At 43.8% G+C, this 22,672-nt stretch overlaps 1 protein-coding gene across 1 annotated transcript in view; it reads left to right on the plus strand.

Annotated features, from left to right (window-relative positions):
- The first annotated feature begins 263 nt into the window (after positions 1 to 263).
- Positions 264 to 22,672, plus strand: part of arid1ab (AT-rich interactive domain 1Ab) — a 57,803-nt gene continuing 35,394 nt past the window's right edge. Inside the window, 1 exon segment of the mRNA XM_069703370.1 lies at positions 264 to 1,542. Coding sequence (XP_069559471.1) covers positions 643 to 1,542 — 900 coding nt within the window. The 5' untranslated portion in view covers positions 264 to 642.

Below are 22,672 nucleotides of genomic sequence, written 5' to 3' on the forward strand. Positions count from 1 at the left end.
ATTATTATTATTATTATTTATTTTTTCCTTGCACGAGCTCAGCTGAAAGCGCAATAAGAGCCTCCAACCATGGCTCTTCTCGGGTATAAACAATGTTGGAGAAGGAGAAGGAGGAGGAGGTGGTGGAGGAGGAGGAGGAGGAGGAGGAGAAGGAGTCCGGGTCCGGGGACTCCACTCCGGGTTTTCACGTCCTCGCGACAGGTCGGTAAGATGGCTGTGTCTCGCGGAGCCTCGTGCTGGTTTGGTTGATTTCGAGCTCGCGCTCTCGCTGTAACAGAAGCCCCCCCTCCAACACACACACACACACACACACACACACACATATACACACATGCACACACACACACACACACACTCACTGGTGTCGGTGAAATTCATTTCCCCGGCTCTGTATTTATATATCTTTTCTTTCACAAACTTTCCCCTCTCCGTTTTAACTTTAAACGGAGTCGCGGTGGATTACCGGATACCAGTCCGGGCGGAGGGAAAAGGGGGGAATGAACCGGGACAACGGGTACGTTGTTATAAATATAATTGTATTTATATTCAATGGTTATTCGGAGTTTTTTGCTTGTGAGTGAGTCGCCGTGCTGAGAGAGAGAGGCAGAGAAAGAGTGGAGGAGAGAGAGAGAGAGGGATATCATGGCCGCTCAGGTCGCAAGCGTCGCCACTCTCAACACTAGCCCGCCATCCGAACTCAAAAAGCCGGATCGGGACACACAGGAGGAGTCGGTACCGGGGGAGAAACAGCATGAAAATAAGGAACCGGGACCTGACGGCGGATCTCCAGGCCAGAAGGAGCTGCAGGACGGGACCGATGCTGGAAATGCTGGGGGAGGAGGGGATCCTGACATGAAGAACGGAAACGGGAATTTACCCCGGGTAAATAATAATAGCAGTACCCAGAATGATGCGGGCGGACCCGAAGGGAATAACCATCCCGGGATGGGACACCATCACCCGGGCCCCTTTCCTCCACCTCCTTACGGTTACAACCAGCACTACAGCCGGGCCCCTTTTCATCAACATGGCGGACAACAAAGCCCTGGCATGGCAGCTGCATCGGGGCCGGGCATGATGGACCCTTACCCCCCTAATTCACACGAACACGGCTACCCGAACCATTACAACAACTACAGCCCGTTCCAGAACAGGACTTCTTATCAGGGCCAAGGGTACGGGGCCATGAATTCCCCGCGTAACAACCAGCCTCCGGCGGCTGGGGGGCAGCCAGGCAAGCAGCAGCCAGCAGGAGGAACCACAGCTATGGCTGCCTCTTATAATAACCAGAGGTATAACATGGGAAACCAACAACCGACGTCTACGCCAACTTTAAACCAGCTGCTGACGTCGCCCAGCTCGGCCAGGAGCTACCCGAACTACCCGCAGGGAGACTACAACAATCAGGAAGGGGCCAACAAGGGACCGGGGGATCTGGGCAGCAGTCAGTACGGTGGGGTCCATCCGGGTTGGCAACAAAGGACCCACCACCAGCCCCCCATGAGCCCGGGAAACACCGGACAACCTCCGAACAGGAACCAGGTAAACTTCACTCACTGCACTGACACACTTTGACCGAGTTGGAGTCACTCAGCGGCGCAGAAAGAGCCCGGCGGAGTAGCGTGTAGCACCGGACCAGCCATTGTCTATGTAGCGAGAGCTCTAAAATGGCTGCCTCTCTCTTTCTCCCAGCACCACCTCCTCTCCGAGGTGTTTACACTCCGGGAGAAGACGCGCACCGGGCCGGGGACAACTTTCGGAGTTGTGCGTATTGGTGTGCGTCCCTTGCTCGGTGCGGGGCAAGAGTTTGACTAAGTAGAGCAAGAGTTAGCGAGGGGGGGGGAAGTGTGTGTGTGTGTGTGTGTGTGTGCGTGCGTGCGTGCGTGTGTGTGTGTATGTATGTGTGTGTGTGTGTGTATGTGCGCGTGTATGTGTGTGTGTGTGTGTGTGCGCGCGTGCAGAGGGAGATAAGGTGATAGTTGTTCGCGGTGCTTCTTCAGCCTCCTCGCGCATTTTTTTTCAGGGCTGCAGCCCCGCTCTCGTTTTCTGGTGTTTTGAATCCGCGGCCGAAATGAGCTGCTTCTCGGTACCGAGCTCCCTCCGGTGCCGTCGGAAGTCGAGTCAGCGGCTGTCAGGGGCGATAAACAAGACGCAAATGGCAGCGATAGCCGTTAACTAACATTTGCATAATCGTTAAGAAAAGCCCCCCCCCCCCTCCCTCCCTCCGTCCCCCCCCCGCGTGTCGGTTCAAAAGCCGCCGAGGCGGAGATGTTCTCGGTCCGGTGAACGGCGAACATCTCCCTCCGGTAAAGTGTTCAAAGTGTGATTGTGACCGCGGTTGACTCGTCCTCCGGAGAGGGTTTTCATTCATTGCGGCTCCGGTTCGACTCGGTTCGCCCTTTTTTTTTTTTTTTTTTTTTTTTTTTATTTCTCCGCCCTGCGCTTTTCCTCCGTGCACCGGCGGTAAACACGGCCCCGCCGGGTTGGAGTTGGCAAAGTGCAGATTGCCTTTGCTTTGGGATTTGAATTATGGAGGTAAAAATCCTGCTGTCAGAGCCAGGAGACAGTTGGTCTTAGGTTGACATGCGAGCCGAGATCTGATTGGCTCCCCGTCCCTCTGCTCTCGGCCATTTATAATTGCATCTAATGGCAGGCTGCAGAAAAACAGCCCCCTCTGCCCAGCGATGTGTTCCTCCACCGAGTCAAGACAACATAGTCCCAGCGGGCTTTCTCTGTTTTGCACTCATTTTAAAACACTATTGTTTGCATTTATGTAGTTTTAATATCGTTTTATATATATATATATATATCGTTTTTTATATATATACATATATATATATATATTTTTATGTAAAAAATATATCAGAATATTCTCTAGTATCAACAGAAATGATCTCTGGTGGTGCTTACCGATATTTATATCGTCATAGCGATATGAACATGCACGGTAAATACGGAGCAGAAGCCTGCATATAAAAAGAAAAATAATTTTATTTACACATGCCAGGCACTCAGCATGTGAACATCTGACCAATCAGATGGAGCCCTGGATATGTTGGGCCACACCGTTAATGTTCACTTTAATTGGGCGGGTAGTCATGTGCAGTTTTATTTGAAATAATGCATTTAATTATACGGTGAGCTATGCTATTCGATGTTTGGTGTGTATGCGAGCAGTGTAATGGGAACTGAACACTACATATGCACACTTTAATATTTATTTATTGCAAGTCATATCATCATCACAATATTGAACACTGTTATTGCACATCCTCATATCACGCAGGCCTTCTCTGCTTGTATTTATCAAAAGCATTTGCAGAACAAGGTTTGCTCAGTTCCTCCCACTGCAGTAATTTGCATGATGACTGTACTGTTGTGGATCCACCATTGTTTTTATTTGTTTCATCAAACCCCTCAGCTCACATGTGCTTAGTCACATCCCTGCTCTCATATTTTTGTTGCCGTCTATGACCTCACAGGTGCACCTGAAGTTTGCTTCATGCTGGGGGTACACTGTGTGCACTACTGCTGCTTCAAGTCTGACTGACTCCGGATCAGCGGATAGAGTAGGTGTGGTCGTGTAGCCCCCAGTTGTACAGCCGTGTGTACCCTCCCCCCCCAACTGTTTCCAGATCAGACTCGTGTGCCCCGAACGTCTCGTGAGCCACGTGAGAGTCGGACTGGCTGCAGTTGTGTTTACAAGCAGCCCAAGGTGTCAGCCAAGTGTCACAGCTTTTTTTTCTTCCTGCAGGTTTACAATAGCCTAATTTACTTCCACAGGCAGAGTGTAACCATGTCAACAGTGCTTACCTACATCTCTCTCGCTCTCCAGAGATAACAGCCACACGTGTAGTGTTTTTACTCCAGTTATGTGTCATAGGCGAGGTGGTTGTTTACATAAACGGATAGATTACAGAATCAGGGTGAATAATTTAGCTATAAAAGGGTCAGAGAAAGATGTATCAACTCTGTACAGCATCTTCACACACACTGATGGGGCATAAAATTCCTCTGACACCACTCTGGTCTGGAAATATACTTAACATATGTGACTTTTTGCTCATAAAAATATTGTGCATGCATTCTGTACAGATAGATGAATGATTCGTGGTGACCTATTTATACAATTTGGCATGTGACATCCGCTAATCAGAGATGATCGGGTTGTAATGACTCATGAGTTGACATGTTTATGTGTACTAGTCGGTGCTGGTTGTTTTTTTTTTTTGTTTTTTTTAATGCTTTATTTCCAGCAAGTCAGGTGTTCATTTTGGGCCAACTTTTTCATCTGGAGAAGTGCTACCGCCACTTGTTGCTCTAAACTTTAAGGTGACAGCTTTTCACACATTTCGATTGCCACTCGGCTGCAGCACAATATGGAAAATTGTGGCCACTTAAAAGCTGCGTATCCTCGTAGTTCAGTCTGAATGGCACCACAATATATTTTTGTAGACCGAGTGCCGGGCTGATCGGTGTCTTTTTATACAAAAATACAGCAGAAAGGATGAGAGGTGTCACGCTGAGTCGGCCCATCGTTTCTCTGGAGCGCCGGTGTTCAGAGGAAAGTTTGTATTCCCCTTTTTACTTTCGATCCATCACCTCCAGCGTGCGTTACCCGAGGACAGCTTGAAATGTGGGCAAACTTGGAAATGCCAGCGGGTGCGGATGGGTGCTGCGTTTTACTGCTGGAGAGTTGCCCTGTTTACATCACTTCAGTAAACCCACAGAAATGCATTTGGAATACATTACACTACACGTGCATATTAAATGGCACAAATTTTAAGGCGCTATTTTAATCCTGTTTAATTTGTTCTCAGTTGTATTTATTGTAGAAGAGCTCGAGGCATTTTCTTTTGCCTTGAAGAATCAGTATATCTAAATGGCGAATATTATGTCTCATTTCTCAACTGTGAGGTCTGAATGTGAACTAATCTGTCTGAATGAGTGCATCAGCTCTGTGGTGTCACGCTGAGGGTTATGAACTAGGAATAAGAGTCTTTTTCTTCTGAGGTGATATCTGAATGTGTCAGTGAGTCGTGTGCAGGGAAACTGTTTCCGCCGTGTTTCTTGAATTAATGGTTATAATAGTGTTTGTTGTAGGTGATGGTTGCTATTAAAGTATGTAAGCACAAGTTGCAATGTAATTAGGATAGTTTGTGGTCGTATTTTTTTGTGTTCATATCCTCACAATTATTTTACGCAAAGAAAAAAAACGTCTGTCTGTCCCGTCACCTTATTCATTCATTACGGTCTTCCACGCAGGTTTTTCATGTAGGCTAATGTGCTTTCAGAGCACTTCTTCGCTTAAGAAACCGAAGCATATCCTTATTGTACGAGTGGCAGAAGAGAGGGAAGGTAATTGAACATTTTTCGGTTGTTAAGCACACTTAAAGGTAGCAGAAACGGGGATTTTAGCAGAAGGCAGGAGGGTTTTATCAAACTCTCATTAGTGTCACTGAATTGGGACGACTTCGAATGACTTTAGCTGTTGCAGGAGTTTGTCGGTGGTGCAGGTGCAGAGAACACATTACCTTAATGGATGTGATCCCAGACATGGCGTCTGGAGGACAGCAGCTTTCACTAAGGACAAATAAACATTTGTCAAATCATAGTGTGGAGCTGTCACATGAGGCCGCAGCTCCATCACGTGTGTGTGTGTGTGTGTGTGTGTGTGTGTGTGTGTGTGTGTGTGTGTGTGTGTGTGTGTGTGTGTGTTGACTGCTGAGTTTGGTGTGGCAGGCAGTAAACCAAAGTTCAGGAGGAGCATTTTTTTTTTTTTTTTTCCTCCGCAGATGAGCTTGTCCATGAGAAGTGCTGCCGGCTGCGTTTTAGCTCAGTTTATTAAATGCTTCAACTTTTCATTCATTAGCAGCGGCACTGTTGGGCCTTTAATTGGCGGATATATCTCCGGTAATAATTCGATGGATGGTTTTTATGGAGCCTTTCACCTGCCTTGGGCCACCTGCTCCAGATGAATTAATGTATTAATTAAGTGGTGGACGAGGGCTGATGTTGTGGCTTTTCATCACACCTTACACACAAGGAAACCCTCTGAAGCGGGTTGTAGTGCTGTTGTTTTGGATGGTGTAATACCAGGTGTCCCGCCCCGCTCCCCCCACCCACCTCGCCTGCCCAACACATGGGAACGAGCCGTCAGGGATGCCCCCCTTCGCTCTGCAAGGCTGACTTCTCAAATTGAGTTTGAATTAAATCCTAATCAAAGACGCTCTGTAAATATTTCTTTGCAAAAGTACCACAGTTGAAAACATAATGAAAAACAGCAAAACGAGGGTGTTGCGCTCACACAGCTCTGAGGCTAATGTACTCGGGGAGGCCCGCTGCAAAGTACTTCACAAACACAACAGTCTCACTGCACATTTACTGTCAAAAACTCACAACTTATCTTGCAAGACTGCTTTGTCACTCAAAAGTGAAACTAATTTAATCCATAAACGGCCTCGTATGCTGTTATTTATCCCATCAGTGTGTCATCGGTTTGAATCTACTTCACCCTCCGCAGATTATTCTGGACAGCATATTGCAGAAGTGGCCTGAGGTGGGAGGTTCAAAAACCAGCAGTTTTTTTTCTTCTCCATCTGGAGGTTGGTGATATGGCCCTAAAAAAAAATAATATGATATTTCAGGGTGTTTCTGAAATGTGATAAAATACTGAAACATGTTTTATTATTAATTTACAGAGCATACAACTGCAACAAAATAAGTATTACAGTTTTATATGTCAGTGTAAATGTTACTGTTTGCCTTCAGATATCTAGTAAAAAGTAACATATTATCATAACTGGTTGAACATCTGATCAGTTGTAACTCCTGTGGAAACACTTTCAGCCACGCTTGATGCTGCTGTGTATAAATGTGTGTTATACCCATTTCACTGTGTAAACGCACAATTGTTACATAAACAAGTCCGAATACTTCCGATATGACGCTGTGAAATTTCTCAATCATGCTAAAACTTACTGATACTCATACTGACATTATTGTGCACGATATGATGCTCCATCGCACAATTTGAAATCAAGCAGTGACAATTTGTTTTCCATAATCATTTAGTTGTTTACGTATTTTTTAAACTTAAAATTCCCAAAACATGGAGCAACTCCTCGCATATGGTAGTTGGTGTTTTTTTTTTTTATTGTTTTTTTTTTTTAGCCTCCTTAGATAATATAATATAATATAATTTGATATCTCTGGGTTTTTTTCCCACTGTATTGAGGACAAATACAGACCAATCAAGTAATTACCGAAAACAATTAGCAGATTATTCAATCGTGAAAATGATCATTGCTGCCTCATTGGTACAGGAAAACAAACTTTTGTATTTCTAATGATATGTAATGATTTTAGTGGGAAAGTTTGTTTCAAAGATGGAGATAACTGAACAATCATTTCAGCTGGTGTTCCAGCAGAAATGTCAAACATTCACTGTGTGATTGTAGCTTCTCAGATATGACTCTTTGACGTGTTTCTTTGTTATATATAAGTTATATATAATGGTAAATTCAATATCTCTACACTTGATTGGACAAAACAAGACAAAGCGGGATGCCGCCTTGGAGTGTGGTGTTTTTTGTGATTTGACGATTACTAATTGTTTTGCGTTTTATGAATTAATCTACAGATAATAAAAATGATCACAATCTGCAGCCCCAGTTTGAGTTACTTTTGTAATTATAAGTTTAGAGCAGCTAGAACTATTTGAGTAATCTTTCAGAGAATGAATCTGAGTTTTTGGATAGACACGGTGTCATTTAGTTTTGCAGACTTGTCTGATTCCAAATTTGATATGAGGATCTTTTTTACATTTATGTGACTAAGGATCTGTCTGCAGATTATTGTCACAATTGATTGGCTAATTGTTTGGTGTATAAAATGACTCCAGAATGCCTTCAAATGGCTTTCCTTTAGTTGAAGCAGTGTAAAACCCCAAAATATTAGATTTATTTTCAAATTGAAACTAAAGAAAAGCTGCCACAAATGTGACCCGGGAACAAATTCATCTTTGGAACTTCTGGACAAGAAGAAATGAGATTGATGAATAATTGATTATCAAAACACTTGTCAATTAATTTTCTGTCCATCGATTAGTTGTTAGTGGGAGATAATTTAATGTTTTTGACTGTTGGTAACTTCGTAGAGAAAATAATTGATGACAGGGAATAATGTAAATAATTGTGAATTCAGACAGTCGTGTGTCAACAGGAGGATTTGCTGCTTCACACAGACAGCTGATCAGACCCACTGGACTCACTCTTGAGTGTCAAACTGTGTCCGATCCTGTTCCTTGACAGCTCGGCTAACATTTTCTGGATTGTTCCTGTTCCTTAAAAACGACCCGCGGTTCCAAGAAAACACAAACCTACTTCCGGCTTCTGTTTGGGACTCTCGTGTAGTCGGAGAAGAGGAAGACTGAGCTTTCAAAGAGGAAGTTCACTCTCGGCTCTTTAGTCTGCACTGCTGAGTAATGATTCTCCACAGGCCACATGGACAGCATGCTGCCTCCTGGCAACTGTGTGTGTGAGACAGGGTTGTGTGTGTGTGTGTGTGCGTGCCTGTATGAGGGAGAAACGGTGTCAGTGATACCCAGGGGAGGAGAAGGAGGAGGAGGAGGAGGGGGGGGTGTTTTGTGAATGATCTTCGTCTGCCCCTGACAGCTGTGTGTATTTGTGTATAAAGTGCAGCAGTTACTTTGTGCTGTGTGTGTGTGTGTGTGTGTGTGTGTGTGTGTGTGTGTGTGTGTGTGTGTGTGTGTGTGTGTGTGTGTGCGCGCGCGCGCCTCAGGAGCTTCTCTGACCTGCTCTTACTCCACGTGTCACCAGCCATCCGTCTTCCTTTGCTAACATCGGCCCTTTTTTCATCCCTCCGACCACCACGAGGCAGAGCTGCGTTTCCCAGCGCGCTCCCGTTTCAGACTTCAATGTTGTTGTTGTTTTTTTGTTTTTTTCTCACTATAGCATCATCCATAAAACCTCTTTAATTTACCCCAACACTTCTTAGCGCAGGGCATATTATGAAAAAAAATGAATGAGCACTCGTAGATTGAATCAATGCTTCCGGGTTTATTGACTTCCACAAACTGTTAGCAAGTTATCGCAATGATATTTAGTGATGCCGCTGAAATCTTCTGCTCAGAAGGTTAACACACACACACACACACACACACACACACACACACACACACACACACACACACACACACACACACACACACACACACACACACACACACACACACACACACACACACACAGGCTGGTAGTTAAAAATGACTGGATCTGAATAATTGTATGCTTTGTGTTGTAATTTGAAATACACTGGAAACAACAAGCTCCTCGTGGACAAATGTCAGACTGGGGCTGTTGCACCGGGGCACATAGGAATGTAAAGGTAATTCATTTCTTTTGACATTTACCTTCTAAAATGCTCCAGATTAGCATAGTAATATCCTTCTGTGAGCCTGTGCGGGACTACAGACTTCATTTACATGACGTATGGTGTGTGTGTTTTTATGGAATAAAGTGGTTAACCTTTAAATGGGTGCAGTTGTTGATACTCGGAGGTAGAGAATGATGCTTCCCTCCCAGCTCTCGTACAGCGCTCACCTTTGATCTCCGCAAAAGAAGTTAAAAAAAAGAAGAAAAAAAAAGCCAATGGCTCATATATAAAGCAGGAAAAAAGGGAGCCCGAGGAGCGCTTGATCTTTCTGCCTTTATGTCTTTTTGTATAACTCGATCATGATGTGGGTTGATGTGGATGGTACGTTGCTTTCTGTTTTGCCTAATGTGATATTCACAATTTCATTTATTTATTTATTTATTTATTTTTAAAGCTAATAAAAACCAAACATCATGAATGCAGTGGAAGCTCTGTGCTCTAGATATTTACAGCACAGGAGTGGGAAAGAGATTGCTAGTTGATAAAAGATAAATTCATAATAATGTTGTGATAAGTTGTCATTTTAGGAAGCAAATAAAGGAAAATAAAAAGGGAGGATTTGATGCCTTTACTGTTTATTCAGAGCTGAAACAATCGTTTGATTGACAAAAGTAATTGGAAACTGTTATTAACTAATAATCAATTCTTTAGGCCTTTTTTTTTTTTTTTTTATCAACAAAAGTGGCACATTGTATTTGGGTCCAACTTGTCGTTCGGTCCGGTGCTTTCACACCGACCTTGTTTGGTCTTAATCTAAAGGAAGGACGAGGAAGCTCCAGATCAAAGGACTAAAACCAAACCAGGTGATCGTGGACCGGATCGAACAGAACCACGGTTTGGTTCGATTACGGAGTATTTAGATGCTTTGGATGTTCGACTCGGTTACAGGAAGTTGAGGCAGACTGTCATCACGCCACTTTGGATGTAAAACCAAAGCTAACTACATCAAATGTTTATAAAAACTTGAATCTTTGTTCGGACTTTCAGGTGTGAAAATGATCTTGGAGCACGAGTCGGTCTGTTATGGGTTAGAAAATACGTTATATTCTTTTTTTGACTGTTTGTGAACTAATCTATTAATTCAGAAAATAATCAAATTATGAATTGATCATGAAAATAGCATTTGCTGCTTTAGATTTGTTTTATCAGCAGAAGATTTATTAACAGTTTTGATAAATCTTGTCAAAGTGATCGTCATTTTTAATGAGCTGGTTCCAGATTCATTCTCTCGTCTGTTTCAATAAATCAAACCTGTTTTGACTTCGGATGGTCATAAACATGAATGTTTGATCCTGTCATTTTGGGCTCAGGACCTTTGCAGATATTTCTTTTCCTGTTTCCTAATAGTTGGTATATCAACCGATTCACCACTGATGAAGACAAAAACTGGTAATGAAAGAAAGCGTTATTTGCTGGGTGACATCGAATCTCTGGTTGTGGGCTGTTGGTGAGATGTGAACGTTATGTTGTCCTGTGGCAACGTAAGAGGCAATTTTACTGTTCTCAGACAAGTTGAAGTTAAAAAGTAATCAAGTAAGCAGTTTGATTGACCCTGAAATAATCAGTAGGTGCAAACTTAGCAATGAATTGACATCCTAAGAGCTGAGTTTTACTGCTGGAGTCGGACTTTTACAGTAAAAATGAGTTGAGTAGTGCTTGTTTTTTTTTTACCCCACTTAAACACTGACTGTACTTTTCTTTATTTTTATAGAAACAGGCCTATGTTTACACGTCCACGTTCAGATGCCACCTCTCTGTGTGTGCGGCAGGCGTCCAGTGAGCCGCCCGTTTGATACGGAGCCATTGTTTGGTTTGTGGTTTGATCGGCTCGGATGGTCAGCGGGGACAAAGTTGCACAGACAAAAGCGACAGCGAAAAAAAAAAGAAGCTGTTTGGCGTCATTGTTTCTGGCTCGTGTGGCAGGTGACAATGATTTATGCACCAAAGACACATTTGAACAGTATTTGGTGCCCGGCTGATGCCAAGGACCGGCTCTTGTTGTGATGCCTGACGGCGCCGGTGGTGCGGCCGTAACGGCTGTCGGCTCCTCCACCTGAAGATTTGCATGTCCATGTGTGTGTGAGCGACAGCAGAGTGCAAATTTACAACCAAAAACGGTCCCAATGGTCCCGCTCAGCGTGTCCCTCGGTTCAGTCCCTCCAGGGTGTCGGCGAGTTTGGTTCTGATTGTTGCGATCAAAATTTTTAGATTTTGCGGCAGATTTTCTCAAAAATTGCGACGTAGTTTTAAGTTAGTTTTTTGGTAAAATTGTGGGAATTTGAAAGAGAAATTCAATTTTCTTCAAGCACTATCTGATAAAGGAATAAATATGTAATCACTTCTTGTGGTAATAATCATGCTGCACATCATAGACATATTTTATTTAAAAAAAAAATGAAAATGTATTTATTCTAATTGATTTATTGAAAGTCCGTGGGGTTAAAAGTTACAAAAAACATCACCAAAAGTGAAGCAGCTTTACAGAACAGACAGTCCAACTAATATAAAACACAACATCAGCTGTCAAAATAAGAGCTTCAATGCTGTTTTGCTTTCAGATTGTAAATGAGGAGTTATTTTTTTTCATAAAGGGAGTTTTGTTTGAAAGGACTTACTTCACGCCGCAATACTTTCAGTAGCGCTTCTTCGAACGACATTTTTTTTGCGGAGAAATCGCAAGCTCTCGCAAATATTGCAGCGTTTGGCTGAATTTGCGATATTATTGCGATCGCAGGCGGGGCTCTCATTTGTCTCGTAGCACGTTGGGATCAGTTGACACCGCTGGAGAGGACGTTAAACTGGACGGAGCTGCTCCAACCTGCGAACTCTCCTCCATTCAGATGACCAGTCTGTGACTCAGATTATGACCAGGCATGTTTTCCTCAGGTCGTGTGTGTGTGTGTGTGTGTGTGTGTGTGTGTGTGTGTGTGTGTGTGTGTGTGTGTGTGTGTGTGTGTGTGTGTGTGTGTGTGTGTGTGTGTGTGTGTGTGTGTGTGTGTGTGAAGTCCGTGTTGTGACTGTAACCGTGAGGCAGCTCGTGACCCAGCCAGGTCCTTAAGTGGCTTCTCCTCATTCAGCAGCCAGGGTATTTTTGGCATAGTAGTGAGTGACACACTTATCGTAATGGGTCGTCCAGGGTGCCAATGGTCAGCCTGAATAAGCATCCTCCTCGGCCGAGCCTCAGCAACGTGATGCTACCGATCCCCGTCTTGCCTCCCAACAACTGACGGAGGAGTCGCCGGCCGCTAACGCATCAAGTGTCTTATCTCCGAGCACAAGAGGAGAGCGGAGACCACTCTTTCCCTCCGTGAGCTTTCTGGGTGAAGTGCTCTCGTGACCTGAGCGCCGCTGCTACTCCTAAACTCTGCTCATTAAGCCGAAGTGGTGTGCTTTACAGGCCGAGCTCCACTGTGACTGTAACTAGGATTACTGTAAAACTGTTGCGTGTGTGATTTCATACATGCGTATAATAATAGAAATGATTATCTTATCTGATATATGGGTCGTTATTCTTTATTTATATATATATGAGAGACATCCTCAAAACTTTTTCAATCCTCATAGTTGTTTTCTTGTGACTCCACTAATGTTTGTTAGTGCATCTTTTTGCTTCCACCCTGCTGATTATGTTGTTGCTGGGTTTTGATCCGTCGTCATGTGTAGCGTGCTGAAGCCGAACTCATCCGGTGTGCGTGTGCAGGTGCACTTCACACATCACCTGGACTCCTGCTGACATGTCGCTGTTCAATGACCAATATCTGGTTTGCCACCCACCGTCTCTCACCTCAAAGTGGGCTCTCCCTACCGCCGCTGCTCTCGGCCCTCCCTCCCTCCCATCCTAACCTCCCCCTCCCCACCCCCCACTCCCCTGTGCCTGGTCTCACTCCCGGGAATCAGCTACTGTCACCTGGAAATATAAGTTTGGGCTGACAGGTTGACAGCCGGCAGTCAGGGCCAATGTTCACTCTGTTGTACCTCCAACCTGAACATGGCACTGACAGGCCAGGCAGCACTCAGCCCACTTTTGTTCTTCCTGGATGGGAGGTTATTGTTTCTTCTTTTTGTTCACCACACTGGGTCTATCAGTGCAGTGTGGGAACCAGTTAGCGCCTCGCAGCTATGTCCTTATTCATTAGTAAACAATTAGTCTCGTGCCAGTCACCACTGACATATTGGTACTTAATTAGTTCAGTTTCCTGTCAATGAAGGAGCATTTTTTCCCCCAAGTATTTCTGAGCTGAAATAAGTTTTATATGAAATTAATGAATAGGTCGACATTGATCCAGTTTTCTTCAACATCTGGTAAACTGTGCTGAGCGTTTTTCTAAATAAATATTCCTTATATTCTTTAAATCTTCATTCTGTTATAATGAGCTATATTATAAAGAGCTATATTAAAGGGATATTCCAGCGATTTAACAGTTGACTAATATATAAAAACAGAATGGGCCAACTGGAAGCAGCAGACGTCCAGATGTTTGATTTTTAGTGTCAAAAACACTCAATCCTCCACTCACATCAGTGTCTTCTCATTAAACTCTTACTTTTCTTTCAAATTCTCTCAATAACGTGAGATTGTAATGCAGTGTTTTTAATAGCCCTGACGACTTAAGACTTCAAAAGTAAATTGGTGGAGTGCCTCTTTAAACCCGCCTCGTGTTTCATACTGTCTGAATCCAGATAGTCGGATTGCTTCAGAAACCGCCTCCCTGAAACGTTCCCACATCAGACGGGGTTAGTGCTGCTCACCATTTCTGTAACTTTTGATACCAATAATCCAACATTTACAGCGTTCACTACACTGTTGCATTTGATCAGGTGCTCCAGGATGAATGTCTCCCTGCGGAGACTCTTTTCACTCCTACTCAAGGGCACCTGTTCAGATCAGGTATGAACACTTTGGACTGCATGTCGCACAAACCTCTACATTTCCAGTACCACCTTGACTGTAGTCAAAAGGATGTTTGAGAGCTTATCTATATTCATTTTAGAATAAGTAGTTTGACCAAAAAAAAAATAAAAATAAACGTGAGTTGCAACTTTTAACCTCATTTCATAGTCTTCCTTAGAAGATGGAGCCGCCTTAGTTCTCGTGGTGGTAGTTCGGTTGTCAAACTGTACTGAGAAGCAGTTTAAAGCTCAAAAAGTCACGAGTGGACCACATTGCCATGAACTGAGTGGCGTGCATAGACACTGGTGTCACCGTGGGATTGTTAAATGTCAGCTATAGAAAGGAATCAGTCGTCTTTTATGCGTCTACAAACGCTCTTCTATCAGTCGTAATCTTAAACCTCTGTAATATATGTGACGTCTCCCCGTGGCTGCTTGACGGAGAGAGTAAAGGTGCACAGGGATGTAAAGCAGCGCTGCACTCCTGCTTCATGCAGGAGCAGCACCTTTCTGTTGTTGTTCTTATTAACCTGAAATGGCCTTGGAAAGACTTCCTCCCTCATCTCCCGGAGATGTGAAGATTTTGTCATGTGAGCGTGTGAGTTCCCACTTCCTCCACCCCTCCCCACCCCCCCAAAAAACATCTTTTGAATTCCTCCGAACAGCTGGGTGAACATCTGGGTGAGTAGGGGTGCTGTTGCCTGTGCTCGGTGTGGATGATGGCACCAGCAGGTGCGGGGAGGGGGGTGGTGGGGGGGCTCCCCTCCTTCCCCTCCTTATGTTGGAGTCGTGCAGCGGTCAGCTTCACGTCTGAACTTCTCCGGTGGATGTGGAAGGATTCGGACTAATTGTTTAATTGAGAACACGGTCTTTCATTTGTTTTCCCCGCAGCTTCTTGTGTACTCGAGCTCACAGGTATGGATTTTTCCCAGCTTTTTGAACACACCAGTAAGCTGTGCTTTAGCTCCTCTTAAAAGCTGATTTGTCCAAGTAGTTTACCTCGGTGCTGCTGGCTCTCTGCTGTGTGTCTGACTCCTGTTTTTTTAGAAAGATTTAAGAGTTATAATTAAATAATGATATGAATAATTAAAGGAGGAATTTTTAATAAAGCTTCCCAGTGTCAAAATATAATTAGTCCTTATCATCGGTATCGAAATGTCTCGGTCCTCATTTATTTAGATGTTGGTTGAGATAATTGGTCACTGCTGTTGTTCAACATTCAGAAGTGGAAGGTGGAATATTTTTTATTCACACTGTTGCTGTTATGTTTTAATATGGTTTGAAAATGTGCAGCGCTGATGTGAAACCTGAGTTCTGGTATCAGGATGATACTTTTCATGATACCTCACTTTGAGAAATACAAATGTTTTTCTACACGGCTGTTTTTCATGTATCACAAATGTTGAATCTTATCTAAACACTGACATAAAGAGCGCTTAAAATTCTGCTTCACCCAAACAGCTGTGCAGAAATGTTGCCTAAATAAAATACAGGAAAAATTTAGATTAGAAATTAGTAAATCGAGTACTAGAGCAGTACAAACAATAGAAAACTGCTGTTTTGAAAACGAAAGGATTATTTAAATCGAAAATCTAAAAGAAAATAAATTAGTTTCTTTTTCAGTCGTGCAAACTGATAGTTTAAAAAAAAATGTAAATGGTCACCTGCATGTTTTTTTTTAAATTTATTGTAATGACCCCTTTAAAAATATGAGCAGATGAATTGATCGTAAAAATAAATGGTAGCTGCAGTGAGATTTGGACTGATACCAGATTATTAGGGCTGGTGTCAATACTCTTATTAGGTAGTAAAATAAAATCTGACATAGGTACTTTGACTGAAATGTGGTTATCAATTACTCGTGACAAAGATGTGTAATAGTGGCAGGATGTTTTAAAGTTAAAATACATTTTGTAAAGTAATAGTTACACAAAACCATGAGTGAAAACACATTAAACTATTTTTAAATGACACAAAGCATCTTTTTCTGCATAATGTTCTGTTAAAAAGAATTCATATCAGATCACATATGAACTGATATCAGTATATCTGTGAAAGGCCAATATCAAGCAGTGAAATCATCCAACAGATAAATCAGTAGTTCTCTGGAATCCAAATCTCCGCTGATATTCATACCAGCTTTTGTCGCTTTATCATTTTCAAAACTCCTTTTGGGTTTTCATTTTAAAGTTGATAAGGACAGAAGTTGAATATTCGTCTGCAGCTCTCGATACTCCGTCTGAAGGTTACGTCGGGGGGGACGTCGCTGGGACCGCTGTCCCTTGTCCTGGACCAGAACTCGACTCTTCAGTCCTGGAGGCGCTGGGAGCTGAACCAGCGGTGCCCTCGGAGACGGATCCCCTCACGTCGGTGCTAAACAGCAGGATATCCTGCCCCGCCCCGCCCCTTGATGTGATGTGTGCGGCTCCGCCACCATACGAGGGCGGCCTGAGCCGGCGTGTGTTGGTGCTGGTGTGCAGTTGCGTGTCGAAGGGCTTTAAGGCAGAACAATGGTGTGTGTGCGCCGAGCCGAGGCCATGTGGCCGTGTGGCGGATTAAATTAGCAGCAGTTGTTTATAGTCTGTCCCCCCCGGTCCATCTGCTCCACTCGGCCCCGTACACTCCAGCTCTGCTCGTAGGTCCCCCCCCCCCCCCCGCTCCAAATCCCCATCACACACACACACACACACACACACACACACACACACACACACACACACACACACACACATTTTGAATAGTTGCAATATCCACCAGCAGCCCAGTCATGACACAAAATACTCAGTGCAACCTCTTCTGCCAAGAGTGCTCTGGCTTTCCTCTATGCAGATTAGCCATGTGCTAATTGTGGTTATTTATTTATTTATTTTATGGAAGAGAGAAAAAAAAAAAAAAGGGGGGGGAGGGGAGGAGTTTCCTCCAGAATTGATTAGATGACTGAGCAAAAAAAAGAAAGAAAAAAAAAGAGACAGTGCAGCTCTGCATGGTTGACACGTCGTTTCTATATGTGGGAAGTTTGACACAACGCTTGAAGTGATGCTGAGGAGACAGCAGCTCGGCCTTTCAGTAAACATCTGAATTTAGTTGAAGACCATTGAGCCTCCAGGTGATTCTGATGAGTGTTGTTATGTGTACTTCTTGATACATAGCTCCTGCACTAATTTTCAGCGATGGCAAATTATTGACGTAAAACATTGGCCACTGGTTATGTCCGCATTTTACAACCTGAATGATCAATCTGTCTTTTCTCTTATCAAAACTTTGAACTTTTCAAAAACTAAGGAGTGTGTTGCTGCAGCACTTTGTTACCTCGCCCTGCGGTCTGCGTGCGCGTCAGGGAGTTTCCCTCCACATCACAACGGCAGGTTTTTTGCAACTCGAACTTCATGATAATATAGCAAATAAGTAATATACATATTTGTAGTCTGATTTGAGGCTGAATGATTGAAGGAAAATATACAGGGAGATAGAAAAAAAAGTTGCATCTGTTTGTGTTCAATATCAGTTTTCTTTTTTGCACTCAAAATACCAATAAGTATGTTATTTTGTTGTCCTTGTTAGCTTGTTTATTTTGTCGTCTTTACTAATTTTTCTGTTGTTACTCTGGCCACAGCTGGAAATAACAGGTTCGTGTTTAATGCTAAAAACATAACGTAACACTGGCCACAGCAGAAGAGTGAAATAACTGAGTGAGCTCGTTTGTTACGCAGCGAGATAAATCCAAAGTTTTGCCTCCTGTTACGCAGTACGGCTGCTCGAGTTAAATATTTTCAACTTTTTAAATTCACGCCCTTTCGCGTCGCCCGGTGCGACTTCGCGGACATTTACGTCTTTGCATTGACTTTGTATGTAAATCTCTCCGCGGGAAGAAGTCGCTTCACGTTTGATCTGAACTCACCGTCACATTTTCTGACATTTTACAGGCAAAACAATGAATTCATTAGTCAAGAAACGGGAACGGATGAATTGATCATGAAAACAATGGTTAGCTGCATCATAAAAACAGGCTAAATAGTTTATTTATCAAACAGGCTACACTTCCCTCAAAATGATTCATTAAAATCAGACTTCTAGTTTATATTGCACGCTATAAGAAAATGTTTGCTAAGTAGCAGGAAGTGGCAGGTTTTTTGCGAGACCTTGATGGGAGCCATCGGTCCGACTTCCACTGCGTGCCTTATCGTCTTTCCACTGCATCCATCTCTCTACCTCCAACCGCCCACATCTTCCAGTAACACATAACAAGCAGATCCCTCTCTCGCACTGTATAACATATTATAAGATCGTGTGAGAAATGCAGTGACTCTTAATTCTTAGTGTTGAACATTCACTTACATGTTTTTTCACCTTGAAACACGGCTTCCTTTTAAACCAAGGATTTTTTTTCTCAGCCTTGTGCCTCTAATATTTAACTTAATACTACTTTTAATCAATGTTTTTGTGGCGATGATTAAAGGCTAAAAACCTGGGAAAATATATTCAGCTGCTCAAGGTCTTAACTCCTCGCGGTGCTCCAATCTCGGTGTTGCCTTTTCTAAAGAGCCGAGCTGCTAATGCTCCGACGGAGAGGAAGAGGAACAGAGCCTTGTATAGAAGTCCCTGACCTCCATATAGATGCAGCCGGCGCTGTTTGGTGTGGCTGAAGCACGCACACGCTCACAAAAGGGCCGAGCCGAAGCTCTGTGGGATCCTGGAGGACGTAATGGTGTGTCAGATGTGAACAACTTAAGCAATGCAAAGAAAAACACTGGTAAACGGATCAATGACGCGCCGAGCGGCAGCTATCGCCCAGCCGGCGTTAACATCATCCAAAAAAAACAACCAACATCCTGCACTTATATGAAGCCATCAGACATGTTATGAAAGATATTAGATTTTACTGAGGAGTCCCACCCATGTGCTGTGTTCATATTGGCTTTTTATTGACTTCTGACTGGATTTATTTGTTATTTTCTGGAGTTTCCAGGAGATGATTGTGCTTTAAAGGATAAATCCGCTTTATTGACGATACTGACCAACGACTTTGTTGACTACAATGTCTGTAAAGCTGCACTTCATGATTACCTAATTTCAGTATCGACAAATTTACAGATCATTTTTCTTGATTAATTGTTCATTAAATGTCAGAAAATAGTGACAAATGCCCAAACTGGTGTTTCCTGATGTTTTGTTTCGTTCGATCAACCGTCAAAAACAGAAATATTCAATTCACAGTTAAAAAACAGAAAATGAGTAAATCTTCATACTTGAGCAGTTGAAAGCAGCATTGTTAGGCTTAAAAAGTGGCTTCTGCTTTTACTTGTGAATATAGTTGACAATTATTTATATGTCGATCAACACATTTTTTTGATCGGCCAATCATTGGGGCCCTCTTTTTTTTTTTTTAATTTTTTTTTATTTCCAATAAAGCTGTCAGGATCATGAAATTTAAGTTTACATTTAATTCTCAAAAATGATTCCACTTAACAATTTTTTTTTTCTTTCTGTTCATTGTTTCCACTATTATAGGAGAAACCTAATCACAGTTTAATTGGCTCACACACACACATGAAGAAGAGCCATTGTTGTCGGTGGTGTTTGGCTTTGCAACTAAATCCACCATGTTTATGTTGGATGAATATTCAAAGTTAAGCTGCTTCAGATAAACATGTTGGGCCACTGTCCACTCGTGTGCCTTTAAACCACAGCAGAAGAAGAGGGCGCAACAAGATGACATCATTAAAAGAGCGCCAGTCAAACCTCAAAGGAAAGAAATCAACATGGAAACGGTGAAGTAAATCTGACATTTCTGTTCGTTTCATCCAGCTGTTTTTATACAGATGAAAGAAACTGATTCTGATGATCAGGTGGTTTTGTAAATGACATAAAATTACCTCATTACCATTACAACCATTAATAAAGACCCAAACAAGTAAAATAGGGCAGTAAATAAGTTGTTTGTGTTGTTCGTTGTCTTTAAGTCGCTGTTTTCATCCAAAACCTGAACATATTCGATCGGACACAAAACTTAGAAAAGCAGCAAATCCTCCCATTTGAGAAAATAGAACTGAGGCCTGTTTTACAAGCAGCTGTTTATCACAGTCGTTTCAAAATAACATCCTGGTTTTCATTACCTGGATTTATTCTTTTAGGGTCTGTACATCATCTTAAAGTAGTTTTATAATGTTGAACTCAAAACAACTTATTTCTTTGGGGTTTCCTCCTGGAAACACTGAACTATTACAACTCATTTAATTGTTTAGGCATCAAAATGGCCAAAAAAAATTCAGTGAATGTTGGTATAAAATATCAGAATAATGAGTAAATAGTCAAACAAAAACTAATCGCCAGCCTTATTTTCAAGTGTGTTTCTGTTTTTGTTTTTTATTAGGTGTGTGCACAGAGAGGTGCTCAGCGTTGCAACCTGGTCAGATCACCACGATCTCCATCTGTTAAATGAGACGCGAGAGGCAGATGAGTGGTTGTTTTGCGGTGATTCTTCACGGAGCTGGAAGCAGCGATTGTTTCTGACTCTCTCTCTGCCGAGTCCACCTGTCAGTGTTGGAAAGTGGCTACGCGAGTCGGTGTTGAAATATTCTCACTGCCGGCGTGATATCGACCGAAATTGGTGGTGAGGAGGGGAGGAAAGAAAGGTTGATTGTTTTATGGGCCTGGTCATCGCTGGGAGATTTTGTCTAAATGAGAAATAGATTTTACCTTTAGCGGCGGCTGCTTTAGTAGTTTGTTAGCATACGAGCCATTTTTCATGCGGACCGGAGGACGTCAGCGGGTGATTCGGGCCTCGGTGGCACACTTTACGGATGACACGGGAGGCTCCGTCTAACTGCTTAAGCAGCTCATTAGGCAGGAGCTGTAGCATATTTCTGTCCAGTGAAAGAAGCCGCTGCAGCTCTGTTTGTAAAAATGTGGAGACGTTTCCTTCTTGTTGCCATAATTGGACAAATCCAGCTGTCTGAAATGGATTGAAACGCACCAGCGAGGTAGCGTCTGCTCTTTCACGACTTTTCTCCTCGGTCATGTTTCAGCTGAGCGGCGTGTTGTTTGGGCTGCTATCATGGTGTGATGTCAGGTGCGTGTGCGTGTGCGTCTGTGTCCTTCCAGCCTCGGGGTTAAAAGTGCATTAGAGGTCACAGGAGAGTGCCTACCGGGGGCCGTTACCTCTTCCCCCCATGGTGCGGTTGGTAATGACCCAAGGGAGCGTAGTAACCCTCCCCTCCCTTTTCCTGCACACACACACACACACACACATACAACATAACCCACACATACACTCTCCTGAACCTGGAGGAGCTCAGGAGAGTGTGGCCTGGGGGAGGCTACGGGGAAAATCTGGAGTGGAATATGTTATCTTGGATGATGTTGGTTGACCGCACTGACAGCTTGTTGATCCACCCACCACCTCCACCTCCCACCACCTCCAGTCTTCCCCAACACACCAACGCACACATATTTTCACACACACACTAGCGTCCTGCTGAGCCATCCGCCCCCCCCCCCCGCCCCCGCCCCCCTCCACCTCTCTCTCTCACTGCAGCACTGTCATTCATAGAGTGCCAAAAGCCCTGCTGCTTTATTAAAGCCCAGGAAGAGCAAGGCCTGGCCCGGGTTCAAACAGCAGTGCAGCTGGGACCTGTTACATTTTCGGCAGACTGCCCTCTCTCCGTCTCGCTGGCTATAAATAGCCCCGGTGGTTGTCTCCCTCAACCAAGGAAAAGACGTTTTTTTTTTGGGCGGGGGGGAGGAAAAAGAAACACACACAGATTAATAACCGTGGGAAGCAATGAAAGCTTTGTGTCTGCTGCCCGAGGTCAGCAGGCCAGGAGGTGTTGCAACTTCAAAGCTTCCCATTGTGGCTCGTCCTCTCAGTGCAGTGGAGGGTTTGTTGGGAACACGCAGTGTGATGATGAGTTGGTGGCGTGGGACCGCGGCGGCCGAGCCCCTCCACACCCAGCCCGGGTCTGTTTTTGTACTTTTTTAGGTTTGCGGCTGATGACAACTGTTCTATTTTTGAGCGTATTTATTTCTTCTTGCACCGGAGGAGTGTTGTGTCTGATGGGGGAGGGAGGGAGGGAGGGGGGGGAAATCCTCGCAGCTCAACTCTTATGTACACACATGCAGCATCACACTTTATGACCTTGGCTCCAGCTGTTGACAGACAGGCTACCTCATTACGAACCTTCCCCTCCGCGCCTCTGAAGCCAGAGAAGGCTGTCTGGCCCCGGTAACACATCCCTCCCCTGCTCGGGCCATGTGGATCCCTCGGAGTCCAAGCCGGCCAAGGTCAGCCCCCCCCTCCACCACCACCTCCACCCTCCGTCCTGACATG

This window comes from Brachyistius frenatus, unplaced genomic scaffold (assembly GCF_029030835.1).
Source record: "Brachyistius frenatus isolate BFR_SWC_R1_liver_20210118 unplaced genomic scaffold, ASM2903083v1 Contig_46, whole genome shotgun sequence".
Lineage (NCBI taxonomy): Eukaryota > Metazoa > Chordata > Actinopteri > Embiotocidae > Brachyistius > Brachyistius frenatus.